The sequence below is a fragment of the Mus pahari genome, chromosome 10, assembly GCF_900095145.1.
Source record: "Mus pahari chromosome 10, PAHARI_EIJ_v1.1, whole genome shotgun sequence".
NCBI lineage: Eukaryota > Metazoa > Chordata > Mammalia > Rodentia > Muridae > Mus > Mus pahari.
Window position 1 is genome coordinate 67,892,967 of NC_034599.1, and position 14,059 is coordinate 67,907,025.

The 14,059-nt window shown below is 45.6% G+C and overlaps 3 protein-coding genes across 6 annotated transcripts in view; 2 read left to right on the plus strand and 1 right to left on the minus strand.

The window, feature by feature from the left end:
• Positions 1 to 6,277, minus strand: part of Pigb (phosphatidylinositol glycan anchor biosynthesis class B) — a 21,213-nt gene extending 14,936 nt beyond the window's left edge. For 2 of the 4 annotated variants that reach the window (XM_029542996.1, XM_021207815.2), the window contains exons 1-4: positions 6,029 to 6,277; positions 5,252 to 5,387; positions 3,670 to 3,787; positions 1,573 to 1,677 (exon numbers count right to left, since the gene is read on the minus strand). In XM_029542996.1, the coding sequence (XP_029398856.1) occupies positions 1,573 to 1,677; positions 3,670 to 3,787; positions 5,252 to 5,387; positions 6,029 to 6,158 (489 nt within the window). In that variant the 5' untranslated portion in view covers positions 6,159 to 6,277. Of the gene's footprint in view, positions 1 to 1,572; positions 1,678 to 2,758; positions 2,806 to 3,669; positions 3,788 to 5,251; positions 5,388 to 6,028 lie in introns of those variants that run through there. The other 2 variants (XM_029542997.1, XM_029542998.1) reach the window with 2 other exon arrangements.
• Pigbos1 (PIGB opposite strand 1) lies at positions 6,198 to 9,458 on the plus strand. Its single transcript, XM_021208012.2, has 2 exons — positions 6,198 to 6,426; positions 9,019 to 9,458. Exon 2 carries the CDS (start codon positions 9,090 to 9,092, stop codon positions 9,261 to 9,263), a length of 174 nt encoding a protein of 57 aa, XP_021063671.1. The 5' UTR covers positions 6,198 to 6,426; positions 9,019 to 9,089; the 3' UTR covers positions 9,264 to 9,458.
• A 2,482-nt stretch (positions 9,459 to 11,940) lies between these two features.
• Rab27a (RAB27A, member RAS oncogene family) overlaps positions 11,941 to 14,059 on the plus strand; it is a 50,557-nt gene continuing 48,438 nt past the window's right edge. Inside the window, exon 1 of the mRNA XM_021207299.2 lies at positions 11,941 to 12,140. The gene's annotated coding sequence lies outside the window, so the exon portion shown is untranslated. The remainder of the gene's footprint in view (positions 12,141 to 14,059) is intronic.

The window sequence follows — 14,059 nt, forward strand, 5'->3', positions numbered from 1 at the left end:
TAGTGCTTTTTTTTTTTTTTTTTTTTTTTTTTTTGGCAAGGCTTCACACATGCGAAGCCAGGTATCCTGCAACTAAGCCTTTGCCCTGGCTCCCATATATTTTGGTGAAAAATTAAGAGAAGTGAGATGTATCAGTGAGCATTTGGTTTCAGGTTGAAAACTAACTAAAAATCAGTTTTCCTGAAGAACAGGGAAACAAAAGTATCATAAGTCCACAAAACCACATCTTAGAAGGAACTCCTTGTTAAAGCAACCTGTGGCTTCCTGTTGTCCTACACGGCCTTTTTAAAAGGCTCCAATATTCAGGACAGAAGAAATTTTTCCTTAAGGAGAACTCGAAAGGAAGGTCTTAAAAGTGGGCTGGCAGATTTGCTACCATTTCATGTGCACCTTTGGCAATGTATATAAAACATAAAAACAAAATGGACAGTTGCCATGGAGCTGACTGTGTGTCTGAATCAACTAGCAAGAACCTAATCACTAAACTAATCACTAATCAACTAGCAAGAACCTAATCACTAAACTTTCTTTTTATACAATGTGAAAAACAAAACAAACTAATGAGCTAAGAGCACTTATTGCTTTATAAGAGGATAGAGGTTTGGGGGGTCCCAGCACCCCAGAAGGTGGTGGCTCATGGACACCTGTAACTTCAGCTACAGGGGATCCCATTCCCTCTTCTGGCCTCTATGGGCACCGTATACAGACATGAGATAGAGAAGATAAAACACTCTTTAAAATGTAAAAGAATACATGTCTGCACAAATAGGCCTTGTCTCCAGGTTAGTGATACATCATATTCTAGAGACGTGTTGGTGAGTGGGAAGTTTGGAATTCAGAATGTATTTCCTGATAGAAATGATAAAATCAGTACATCTGTAAATGGTTCATGTGAACAGAGTCAAGTAAGGAAACAGTGGTTCTGTGTAATCCAGTCTCCCACTGGGGTATAGCTTGACTTGGAGATGCAAGTATTGAAAACCCATCTTGAAATAAACCAGTGGGGCACTCCTTTAACCCCAGTACTCGGGAGGCAAATGGATCTCCTATGAGTTTGAGGCCTGCCTGCCTGGTCCACACAGTGAGCTCCAGGACAGTAAGAGCTATGTAGAGAGACACTGTTTCAAAAAACAAACAAACAAACAAACAAACAAAACAACAAAAACTCAACAAAAATCCAAACAAACACCCAGTACTTAACAACAACAACAACAACAACAACAAGATCTAAGCCTCCGTTGAGATGCTTTTCTGGGTGATGCCCTCCCTCACACACCCTGGATTTCTCAGGAGAGCCTCAGGGTGGTGGGGGTGGGGGGCCAGGCTGTAAAAGCAGCTTCCAGAGTGGCCAAAGTCTAAGGATGAGGACCCTGTCAGTTTAGAGGCCCAGGGGCTTCCATAGCTGGCTCCTGGGGCTCAGTCTGTACCACTTGGGGCTCAGTCAGGAGATGGCATACACCATCTGATTATGGAAGGAAGACACTCCAGGAAGTTCTGTGGATCAGCTGTTTTAGGAAGCATTTACCCCACACATGCACTATATCACACCGTGTCTAAAGTGCTCGCACTTACCACCCATCGTGCCACTTCCTGGTTTTCCAGCTGCTTCACGAGGGAGTAAAGCCTTATATCTGCTACAGCAGACAGAAGAGCTTGGCCAAGTCTGGGAATCCAGATCTTCATTAGTGAAGAAGAAAGCCGGTTGTTAAGCACATCTTCCTGGTTTATACTGAGTTGCCATGAAAATAACTTGCCCTCCCTTCCTCCCTCCCTCCTTCTCTCCCTCCATCCCAGCAGTCTTTTAGGAAGGCTGTCATGTGGCCCAGCTGGCTTTGTCCTTGTTTTTCCTGCCTCAGCACCATACCCCATTTACCCATTTTTATATTCATGTATATCTTACAACACTAATCATTCACCTTTTGTAATAGTAGGGACTGAACCTATTTTTTTTTTTTTAGAAGCATATTTATTTTCCCGAGCATGCAATAGCTTTCATTTTTAAGTGAAGCATTTACAGAACTATATGCTGGGTGTCAGAGCAAGTACTTTATCTGTATCAGCTCACTCCTTCACAGTAATCCTCCGGAGCAGGTATTGTTCAGTACACGAAGAGACCCAGGCACAAAGAGGGACGGTGATGTTCCCAAGGCTGCAGAGCCTGTTAGCATTAATGCCTGGATTCAGACCAAGGTAGTCTTGACGCCACAGCCTGTGCTCTTAACAATACAAACTTAAAAATCCAGGGCTGGCTCGAGGACTACTGGTTAAGAGTGCCTGCTGCTCCCTCAGAGGTGCCAAGTTTATAATGTTCCTAGCACCCAGGTCAGGCAGCTCCCGGATGCCAACCCACTCCAGGGCATCTGAACCTTTCCTCTGGCCTCCAGCAGCAACGTGTCTGTGTGTGCATGGCACACACACGGAAAAACTTGTTGTTGTGGTTTTTTTGTTTTTTTTCAAGGTGGCCTTAGACACCGAAAAGAGAAAGCATAACCCTGTATAGAAATAATCTGATCCCAAGCCGCGCTTTTCTAGGCTCCACACAGCGAGCGCCTCATGAACTCCCTTGGAATACCAGGTTGCAGCTTTCCCTGACTGAAAACAGTCCAGACTCCGGGGTCCAACCTGATGACAGCCCAGCAGCCCTCGAGGGCTGGGTGTACCTAGGGGGAACCTGCTAGCACGCCAGGGAACATGGGTTTGGTTCCCTCCTGCCCCTCACCCAGAGAATCCTAAAGCAAGAGAGCGAGACTAGACAGACCTGTCTCGGGTCCTGTGCACAGCCTCCTCTGAATTGCCACTGGTAGTCTGTAATCCAGAAACTAAGTCTTACTGCGCAGTGATGATACACACTGTTCAGTTTTTGTCACATTTTCTCGACAAATTCAAGGAACACAAACTATGTAAAATAGTTATTCTGCTGCCTTTAAACCGAGTTCTGATAGACTTTCTCATTCACTTGTACTTCTGCTTATGTCTGTGTGCACATGAGGGTGCCAGAGGGTGCTTCTGTCTGTCCCTGTCACTTGTCCCCTTTGAGGCAGGGGGCTGACTGAGCACTGGGGACTGACCTGCCTTGGGGACTGAGTTTTTGCAGGGTAGAGCACAACCGGGCATAATCTTGTCTCTACTTCCTCAGAGCTAGGGTCACAGGTGTTTGCAGGGACACACCTATCTTGTTTCATGGGTGCTGGGACCTAACTCTGGTCTTCAATTGTGGAGCAAGGGGTCTTAACCTTGAGCTATCTCTCCAGCCCCTTCTTTTTACTTAAAAATTTATCTTACTTCTTTTTAAATATATTGAAGAGTTCTATATATATCACAGGGTCTTTGGAACAGTGGGCTTCCCAGATAAGGCTGGACTTTAGCAACAATAAGACTTTTTGCTTTGTTTTGTTTTGTTTTTTTTTGAGACAGGGTTTCTCTGTATAGCCCTGGCTGTCCTGGAACTAACTCTGTAGACCAGGCTGGCCTCGAACTCAGAAATCCGCCTGCCTCTGCCTCCCAAATGCTGGGATTAAAGGTGTGCGCCACCACCGCCGAGCTAACAATAGACTTTTAAAAACAAGTTTTGTAGTACTAAGAAAGTCATTCAGTTATTACCAGTTAACTTCTAAGAAAGGAATAAATCTGGATTTAACAACAATTTTGGTCATTTTAATTTCAACTTACCAGTAATTGAACACTGTCTTTCCTCAGAAGATGCAGAACCTTGTAAATACTTGCAAAGATTAGGGGATAAGTGTAGCCTCTCAATCTCTCTGTCCATTCCCAGGTCAAATAACCATAATTATTAATATTAAGGATTGAATGTCAAATAGTATTGAAGCAAATTTATTTATATTTTGATATATAAAACTGCTTTATTCTTTGACAATGAAGTTTGTTTTGTTTTTGGTGTTTTTTTGTTTTTTCTTTTTTGTTTGTTTGTTTTTTGAGACAGGGTTCATCCATGTAGCCACGACTATCCTGGAACTCACTCTGTAGACCAGACTGGTCTCGAACTCAGAAATCCACCTGTTTCAGCCTCTCAAGTGTTAGGATTAAAGGCATGTGCTACCACCACCTAGTTTTTTTTTATAATTTATTTTTATTTTGTGTGCATTAGTATTTTATCTGCATGTCTGTCTGTGTGAAGTTGGCAGATCTTGGAGTTACAGAGAGTTGTGAGCTGTCATGTGAGTGCTGAGAATTGTACTCTAGTCCTGGGGTAAAGCAGTCAGTGCTCTTAACCACTGAGCCATCTCCCCAGCCCCAAGACAGAGCTTTTTATTGCCTGTTTGGCTAACTAAAGTCTTAATTTCTTCAAGTTAGTAGAAATGTGTTTCTCATGTAATATATAATTATATAATATGGTTACAATATACACACACATAGAGAGAGATGTGTGTGTGTGTGTGTGTGTGGCTGTGCATGATATGTATGTTGATAGAAGGGTGAAAGTTAGAAGACAACTCTATAGAGTTTGTTCTCTTTTAAAAATATTTATGTGTATGTGTATGCACATGTATGTTCTATGCACCATGCACATGCCTGGTGCACATGGAGGCCAGAAGAGGACATCAAATCTGCTAGAACCAGGATAGTTAAAAGCGTCCATGTGGGTGCTGGGAATTGTCTGGTCCTCTGGAAGAGCCTGGTCCTCAGTGGTTAACAGTAGCTCTAACCACTGAGCAATTTTTCCAGCCTCTCTATCCACCCTTATGTGAGTCTTAGGGACAGGACTAAGGTGGTCATGTTCACAGACTTTTACTAGCTGAGACATCCCAATGACCTGAACTAGGGCAGGTTATCCTTGAACTTTCGATCCTGCTGCTTCAGCCTCCCAAACGCTGGGAGGGATTGAGTTTTTTTACTTTATCTATATCCTGGGACTACAAATCACTGTAGGTGTATATACCAATTCAAAGGCAGTGTCAAGTCTTTTGTTGGTCTGTCCTGGAACTCACTCTGTAGACCAGGCTGGCCTACAGAACTCAGAAATCCACCTGCCTCTGCCTCCCAAGTGCTGGGATTAAAAAGTCATGTGCCACCATACCTATATTTTCTTTGTGTGTGTGTGTGTGTGTGTGTGTGTGTGTGTGTGTTTTCCTCTCTCTGTGTCAAAGAAAGACATACGGTAACTATCAGTACACAACAACAGCATACTTGGTTGAGCTGAAATTATTCAAAGAATTATTGAAAAGATATAATCATGAACTGAGCTCCTAAGATGAAGACACACTCGGAGTGGAAAAGAAACCATAAAGGATATCTGAAAACCATGCGGTGTGCAACTTCGAGGGACTGCCAGTATTCGTCAGGAACAAAGCTTGTCTGGACTAAGAAGCAGTTAAATATTCGCAGAGCAATGGTAAACAAGACCAGGTAAACATTTTCTCCAAGAAGGCCTGGAAAGCAAATCAAAGCAGTAAGTGTGGCATGAAGAAGTGAGTCAGCTTCCCCCAAAATGCCACATGCCTGGTGTCCTGGCTCCCACTCTGTTAACACCTTCCACAGCACTCCACAAAGACCTTCTCGCTGATTGATTACTGAGCCGGCTGAGGAGCTAGCTCAGGGGTGTCTAGCCTGCTTGAGGCCCTGGAGTGTGGTCCCTAGCAATGTGTAGGGAATGGAACCCCCCCCCCCCCACACACACACAATCTGTTAACCACTGGTGAGTCTGAACCTGTTTTACCGGTGTTCAGAAACTGCTTTGCCCAACACAAAAATGCTGCTGTCTCCAAAGTTTGCTTTTCCCAGTGTGCAGGCAGCCTGTATGCTGAATGCAGAGTTATTTTCTACTTTAGTTGCCAACAGTGGTAGTGGTTGGGGGGAGGGATTAGATTTTATGTTAAAATCTGTATGCCAGGTGACATCACCACACAGCCCTGGGGAGACTGATGCAGGAGGATTGAGACAAGTCCAAGCACAGTCAGCACAACACAGCGAAGATACTGTCCAGCGAGCCTGAGCTCACTGCCACCATGCTGTGTAGACCCAGGTGCCAGGTGCCAGGTGCCCGGTGCTCTGCGGTGAGCCCCGCACTCACCGCGGCGCCGAGAGCGCTTCTCCTGCGCGCTCACGTCCTGCCTGGACTTCCTCTTCCGCAGCTTCATCTCTCCAGGGCTGCCGTGGAGACTGCGGAAGGCCGGGCTGTGGTCGCCGGCCTCGGACTCCATCCTCCCCCGGCTACCTGCAGCCCACGGTGCCCGCCCCTCACTTTCTTGTAGGCGGACGCATGCCACGAAGATTGGGCCCCGCGAGCAGCCGTCGCTTCGCTGCTCCGGCACAACCGCGGCAGGAAGTGCTACCGGAAGCGGATGAGTCTCCGGGTGGGTCAGGAGCAAACCTCTCTGACCTGCGCTGGAAAAGACAAAAATAAAGATTCTGGATGCTCTACTCCGCCTGACGCACCTCGCACAGCGCCCGCCGAGGAGGCGCTCGGAGGTAACAGCAGAGGGAGGCAGTGAATCGCTGAGGACCAGCTCCCGGGTGACCGCGGTGCTCACCCCTCACGCCACGTCCTCGCGTGGAAAGTTTCATCACGGTTCTTACAGCAACAGGAAACAGTTATAACTCAATGAATTTTTATTATCTATTTTTCACCACCCCAATGGATTTCTTTATCCCTAGTTATCTATTTTCTAATCAACTTTTTATTTTCTGGAGTCTTAGACTAGCCTTGAACTCAAAAGAATTACGCTCTCTGCCTCCTGAGTGCTGGGATTTAATGCCTGAGCCACCACACTCTGCCTCCTCTTATCTTTGTGACAGGGCCACCCACACCTTGGCTGGCCTGTAACTTGCTCTGTAGACTAGACTGACCTCAAACTCCTGTCTCTGTCTCATGGGTGTTGGGATGAAAAGCATGTGCCACCATGACCAGCAATCAAGGCATTTAAAAAATTAGTTGGTGGGGGCTGGAGAACTGGTTCAGGGCTTAAAACACTGACTGCATTTGCAGAATACCCTGGTTTGATTCTCAGTACCCATATACTAGCCCCGTGTCTCCAAGGGTACCAGGCATGCGTGGTGTTGCAGACACATACATGAAGACGAACACCCATAGGCATGAATTGTCTTTTGTGTGGTCAACTGTATAATCCAGGAGAAGACATGCGTTTCTTTCCTCGGTGAGCTTACATTATGCCTGAGAACTATTTAAGGCGAGCTTCTTACAGTACAGGAAGGAGCTGCTTATTATTTTTGTGACCCGGGGCTTAGATTAAGAATCCCTACCGGCGTCCAGAAAGCCGTGTGGCTCCTTCCCTCTGCTCTCATTCACAGCCTCTGACCCAGATGCTGAGGGGGTTGACACACAGCGCTGTGTTCTAGAAAGTGCTGTGTTTGTCACTTTCTACTATCTTCAGTTGTTGGAAGAGAAGCAAAATCTCCTCCTCCACCCCTGTTTTTCTCAAAGAAGGCATGCAAATGATTTGCATTTGATTTCTCCTAAAATATAAAAAGAACTCAACATAGTGTGTTTGACTGCTTGTTTGTTTTGCTTTTTTGAGATAGGGTCTTACTTTGTAGCCTTGGCTGGCTTGGAACTCAACTCAGTAGACCAGGCTGGCCCCAGACTCGCTGGCCTCTTCCTTCCTCTGCCTACACATGGTGCTAGGATTAAAATCCTGCGCCACCACACCAGGCTCAGTAAAGTTTTATAGCCTCTTAAAAATTGTTTTTGTCATACAGCTTGCTTTAAAAAGTTATGGCTACTACAGAAGGAATAGTGAGGTCACTTGTCCCCTCTCTGTGTCATTCTTTAGAGGAAGTTTAAACCGAGACACTCACTTCTGAGTCCTTTCAGGCACCTTTTGGAGAAAAAGTATTGAATGACTTGAAAGCCATCCCTTCCCCTCCTTTTGCCAGTTTGAAAATTACCGGTTTAAATGCACTGAGAAGACTTCCAGCAGCCATGTTAGTGGCACATGCCTGTCGTCCTAGCCCAGAATTGTAATCCAGAGCAGCCTGCCTATCATAAAGAACCAGAACAAACACGCAAATAAATGCAAAATAACTCACAGGCAAATACACAGAAAATAACTCACACCACCCTCGAACTTGCATCCCCTGTAGGTTCCTTTTTAAGATTTTGTTGACTTGTTCTCTGAGAACCTGTTATGGAATCCAGACTGGCCGCTAACTGGCAGCGCAGCCAAAGGTTAACCTCGAGTTCCTGATCCTCTTGCCTGGACCCAAGTGTTGAGAATATGAGCATGTGCTACCATGCCTGGAAGAAATACCAATTTTAATATAAAATATGATTTTTAACTACTGACAATCAAATTGAAATTTTAGAAAGTATTCCATAGTAAGCCTATGTGCTGTCATGCATTTATATGCATTTATATTGATTATGCATTTATATTGATTAGTTAGTGATTCTTGGTTTTTTTAAAGATTTATTTATTTTATGTATATGAGTACACTGTAGCTGTACAGATGGTTGTGAGCCTTCATGTGGTTGTTGGGAATTGAATTTTTTTAGGACCTCTGCTTGATCCCGTCAACTCTGCTCGCTCAGTCCCAAAGATTTATTTATTATTATATATACCTACACTGTAGCTGATTTCAGACTCACCAGAAGAGGGCGTCAGATCCCATTACAGATGGTTGTGAGCCACTATGTGGTTTCTGGGATTTGAACTCAGGATATCTGGAAGAGCAGTCAGTGCTCTTAACTGCTGAGCCATCTTGCCAGCCCTAATTAGTGATTTTTAAATATTACAAAAACATTCATGCCAGAGGAAAGTAGTAACAAGTCTTCTAAAGGGCAATTGTGGGACTGGAGACATGGCCCTGAGTTAAGAGTGAGCTGCTGTTCCGGAGGACCTGAGTTCAGTTCCCTGAACTTCAGCACCTGTGTTAGATGACAACTGCCTGTAACTTCTGTTCCAGGGGGTCCCACACTTTCTGGCCTCCAGGCTTCTGCACTCAGGCACACACATCTTCCCTTACCCCCATAGCTCAAAATAAAATTGTTTCTAAAAGGCTGCTGTTCTAAGTGGTCCATTTCTTTTTGTCCCTTTTCCTTAGAAGCAGCTCTGAAGCGGTTTGCTGCCCGTGGAGCTTAGACACCCTCAGCTTGTGCACTACCTGCCGCCGCAATGTTTAGGAGATTGCCGCTTCCACAACTGCTTTTTGCCGCCATCCTTGGAATTGCTGGAGGAATGTATATTTATCAGCCAATATTTGAACAATATTCCAGAGATCAGAAGGAATTAAAAGAAAAGGTGAAGTTGTTGCAAGAATCAGAAGAAAAGGGAACTAATTCTGCATAAACTGAAATTGTAAACTTTGCTTAAAGTTCTATTGAAATCACACATCGACTATTAATCTAGTAAGAATTTAGGTATGTTTTAAATAAATAAATCATGGGTAATGAATCTAAGTTATTTATAAAGGTAGTTCTTGGGCTGGAGAGATGGCTTAACAGTTAAGAGCACTGACTACTCTTCCAGAGGTACTGAGTTCAATTTCCAGCAACCACATGGTAGCTCACAACCTTCTGTAATGGGATCTGATGCCCTCTTCTGGTGTGTCTGAAGACAGCAGTGTACTCATATACATACAATAAATAATTCTTTTTTTAAAAAGTATTTTTTTTATTTAGTTTTTTGAGACAGGGTTTCTCTGTATAGTCCTGGCTGTCCTGGAACTTACTTAGTAGACCAGGCTGGCCTTGTACTCAGAAATATCTGCCTGCCTCTGCCTCCCAATTGCTGGGATTAAAGGTGTGTGCCACCACTGCCCGGCAGCTCAGCAGTTAAGAGCACTAGCTGTTCTTTCAGAAGTCCTGAGATCAATTCCCAGCACTCAGCTGATGGCTTACAGCCATCTATGACTGAAGTCCCATGGGATCTGATGGTCATTCCTGATGTGCAGGTAGATGTATATGCAGACAAAACATCCATATACAGAAAATAATTTTTAAATTCCCCCTTTCTTGTACAATAAAACCACACAAATGTGAGAAGCTTGTCATATTTTTCCAGTTTTATTTATTTATTTATTTATTTATTTATTTATTTTAAAGATCTATTTAAGTACATTGTAGCTGTCTTCAGACTTACCAGAAGAGGATGTCAGATCTCATTACAGATGGTTGCGAGCCACCATGTGATTGCTGGGATTTGAACTCAGGACCTTCAGAAGAGCAGTCAGTGCTCCTACCCTCTGAACCATTTCACCAGCCCCATTTTTCCAGTTTTAGAAACAGAACCCAGGGCTCCCTGATGCTATATAATTATTCTATCATTGACCTATGCCCCCAGCCTTCTTTTTACTTTCTAAAATCTTTTTTTCCCTAAATTTCTTAATGTATGTATATGAGTACACTGTTGCTGTCTTTAGACATACCAGAAGAAGGCGTCCGATCCCATTACAGATGGTTGTGAGCCACCATGTGATTGCTGGGAGTTGAACTCAGAACCTCTGGAAAAACAGTGCTCTTAACCACTGAACCATCTCTCTAGCCTGGCATGTTTTTTTGTCTGTTTGTTTTTCATTGTTTGCTGGTTTAGAGTATGTCACATGATTTCAGACCAGGCTGAGACATGAACTCTTGGAACCAGATGCATAGTCAAGTCTCAGGGCACCTCACGTCCTGGGCAAAGTGATGCAGTTGTGTAATCCCGGCACTCAGGTGGAAGCAGGAGGATCAGAAGTCCCAGCCGTTACTAGGGACAATGTTGTTCCCCAATATAGTTCATATACCTTCGTCGCCCCCAGGTTTGTGTGCAGGAAGCCTGGTCCCCAGGGTGATGGTATTGAAAGGTGATACCTCTTTTTTTTTTTTTTTTTGAGACAGGGTTTCTCTGTGTAGCCCTGACTGTCTTGGAACTCACTCTGTAGACCAGGTTGCCCTCGAACTCAGAAATCCTCCTGTCTTGGCCTCTGGTGATAGCTCCTTAAGAGCGAGTGCCTGAAGGAAGATGGTTGCCTTGCTTTTCCTGGGGAGACTATTTTTCTTCAGCCCTGGTAGAACGATAGGAAAGATTCTGTTCCGGGCCAGTTTATTGGGGTCGCTTACAGAAGCCTGTATGACTCCAGTAGCTGCCATCCACAGAAAGCTCCTTGGACGCAGCTGAGAAACTGCACTGCGGTGCAGTCCTACTAGCTACAGACAGGAGGCGGTGATTGGGTGGGCAGGTGGGTGGGACAGCTGGGCCGCTGAAGTTGGTGGTGGCAGGCCATAGGGATGAATGAAACTGCATGGACAGAAACTTAGCCCAATCTTCTCAGCGTTTTGCTTGTCTTGGAGGTGGAATTCTGACAGCGACAGGGCAGGCCCAAAGGCCAGTGTTAAGCGCAGAACCACTTTTGGATGGATTTGGCTAATGTCCTCCATCCCCAGGTTGAGACCCAGACTCACCGAAAACCCTAGGAACCCGTAGATGGCCACTAGGAGGCAGCAGAGGTTCACAGGATGCTCCTGACCCTGCCGGGTCTTAGCGTGTTATGCCACCCCATAATTTCCCTCTTATTGTGTGTGCATTAGCTGCCCTAGCAGTTTTTTTAGGACTTCAGGGTGAGAGTAATCCGAATTAGACTGTGTGCATGTAGACTCCGCTGGCCATTGCCTTCCAGAATAGTGTTTATTTTCTTTTGACTGAATCTTACCTATTTTTCTCGTCGTCGGGTCCAGGAATCCCAGTAGGCCATGCCCGAGCTGTCTCCAGGGAGGATGCACAGCCACGAAATAGCTTTTAGCACAGACCTTTGGAGTCCCCAAGGCATGCCTCGCCTTACCCGGATCCTGGGGCAATTTGAGCTTTTTGTTAATGGCTCTTTTGGTCTCAAGGAAAACCACCCTCTGTGGTTCTCACACCTTTCAGAAGGAGCGAGGAGACCCGTTCCGTGCCAGGCGAGGTGAGCAGTCATTTCTGTAGCTGGGGGCCTGCGGGCAGGTGACAGGAGGCGGAGGTGGAGGCCGCTCAGGACCCGCCCCCACCGCGCTCTCCTCTACGGGAAGTGATGTGGGGCCGGACGGAAAATAGCGCCAAGCACCTAAAAAAGGCCAGTCGCACGGGGTCCCGAGCTCCATTTGGAAGGGAGTACCTAAGGGATAGAGCACAGCGAGGACGCGGCACTTTGGGAATCTAGCACTGCAGCGACGCAACATTGCAGGGACAGCACCGGACAGAGCACCAAACCGGGTGAGCACGCTGCGTTCTGGGCGCGCTGCAGATTGCAGGCGAGCAAGTCGGCCCTAGGGCGACCAGGGGACAGATCTTCGGAAGGGATGCTGGTTCGCTGGAGTTCTAGGGGCTGGGGTTCAAGATTATCCCGGATGGCATCTAGGTGCCAGAATCCCTTTAATGAGGGGATGAGAGATAGGTCTGCCCATCCCTCTCTCCTTCCCTCGATTCGGTTTTAAAGTCTTTGACTTTAAAGTCTTTAGAGTCCTGCTGCTTGCAGGCGAGAAAGGGCTTTCCCTTTTCCTGTCATTCAGAGAACCCAGCTGGTCAGCCTGGTCTTAGAGTCACCCTATGGGAGGTAGAATTGATGGATGACATATTTTGGTCACTTTGCCAAGGCCGGGTCTCTGGCCCGGTAGCTGGGTACCGATTTGGAAAGCCAGCTCTGTAATGTAGGCGATTTTGCAGTGTCTCAGCAGCCCCCTGACCTTTGCACCTTGCTCTTGTCTGAAGTATTCCCCTAGGCTTCTCTTTCAAGCCCAAGGGCTAACAGCTGTTCTGCCTTAGCTGTTCAGCCCAGCTGGCTGAGGAAGGCAGGAGACATTTCATATTCTTTAAAGCTCTCTGTAGAGTGGAATCGACATGGGAAAAGTAATCCCTGCATTTGGAAGGTGGACAGAGAAGGATCCAGGGTTCAAGGTCAGCCTTTGCTACATAGTGTGTGCTTGAAACCAGCCTGGGTTACAGGAGACTCTTTCTCAAAAAACAAACAACACCAGCAAAAGGAAAGGAAGGCGGGAAATGGGTATACAGCAACGCTAAGCACACCTGAATGGGAGTTGCTTTCTTATTTTACCTTGGTCTCTCTCCCCTCAACAACATGCCGTTTCCTCTCCATAATGTGCCTTAATTTTTTTTGTTGTTTATTTATTTCTGATGTGACCCCGCCCCACCCCCTCCCTCGCCACCTTTTAGGATTGTTTTTGGCTGTGCAGAGTCCCCTGTATCTCTGTGTGGAATTTACGGTCAGCTTCTCAATTCTGTTGCTTGGGCTTTAGAGCACACATAGGCATTTGGAAGTGGGAAGCCGCCTTTGGGAACCAGACTTTTAACTTCCTTTCCTGATACCTGTTTTCCCTGTCTTAGTAAAGAAATTCCACTCTGAGAGAATCTCAGGCTAACCACTCCAGCATCACCCTCAGTTCTCTTCATTCTTCCATGTCTCTTGTCCAACCTGAACACATTTTATTGAGTCTAACTTGAGTAGAACTAAATATTTTTTGGGTTTAAAAACTTGGTAAGTGGCTGGAGAACTGGCTCTGTCATTTAGAGCATTGACTGCTCTTCCCGAGGATCCAAGGTCGGTTCCTAGCACCCACAACAGGCAACTCACAACTGCCTGTAACTCCAACTTCAGAGAACCCAGTGCTCTCTCTTCTGGACTCTGCCAGTATTGCACTCATTGCACCAAACCAAACACACACACACACACTTAAAAATAAATAAACTGTAAAATTTATGTTCACTGAATGAGCTGGTTTAGTGATTAGGAATTCTTGCTGCCTTTGCAGAGGACCTGGGTTTAGTTCCCAGCACCCACATGGCAGCTCATTAACACTGAGTAATTTCAGATCCAGGGGACTGGATTCCCTCCTCTGGCTGCTGAAAGCACTGCACACATGTGCTGCATGTACATACCTGTAGGCAAAATACTCATACACGTGTATTGATCATTTGTGTATGGTGTGAGATGTATGGAAGGTCAGAGAACTGTCTATAGGAGTCAGCTCTTTCCTTCCACCTTGTGGGTCCAGGGATTTAACTCAGGTTGTGTAGCTTAGTGGTAACTACTGAGCTATCTGTCTACTTAGTTTTTTTTTTTTTTTTTTTTTTTTTTTTTTTTGTGTGTTTGTGTGTGTGTGGTAGTTGAAACATGG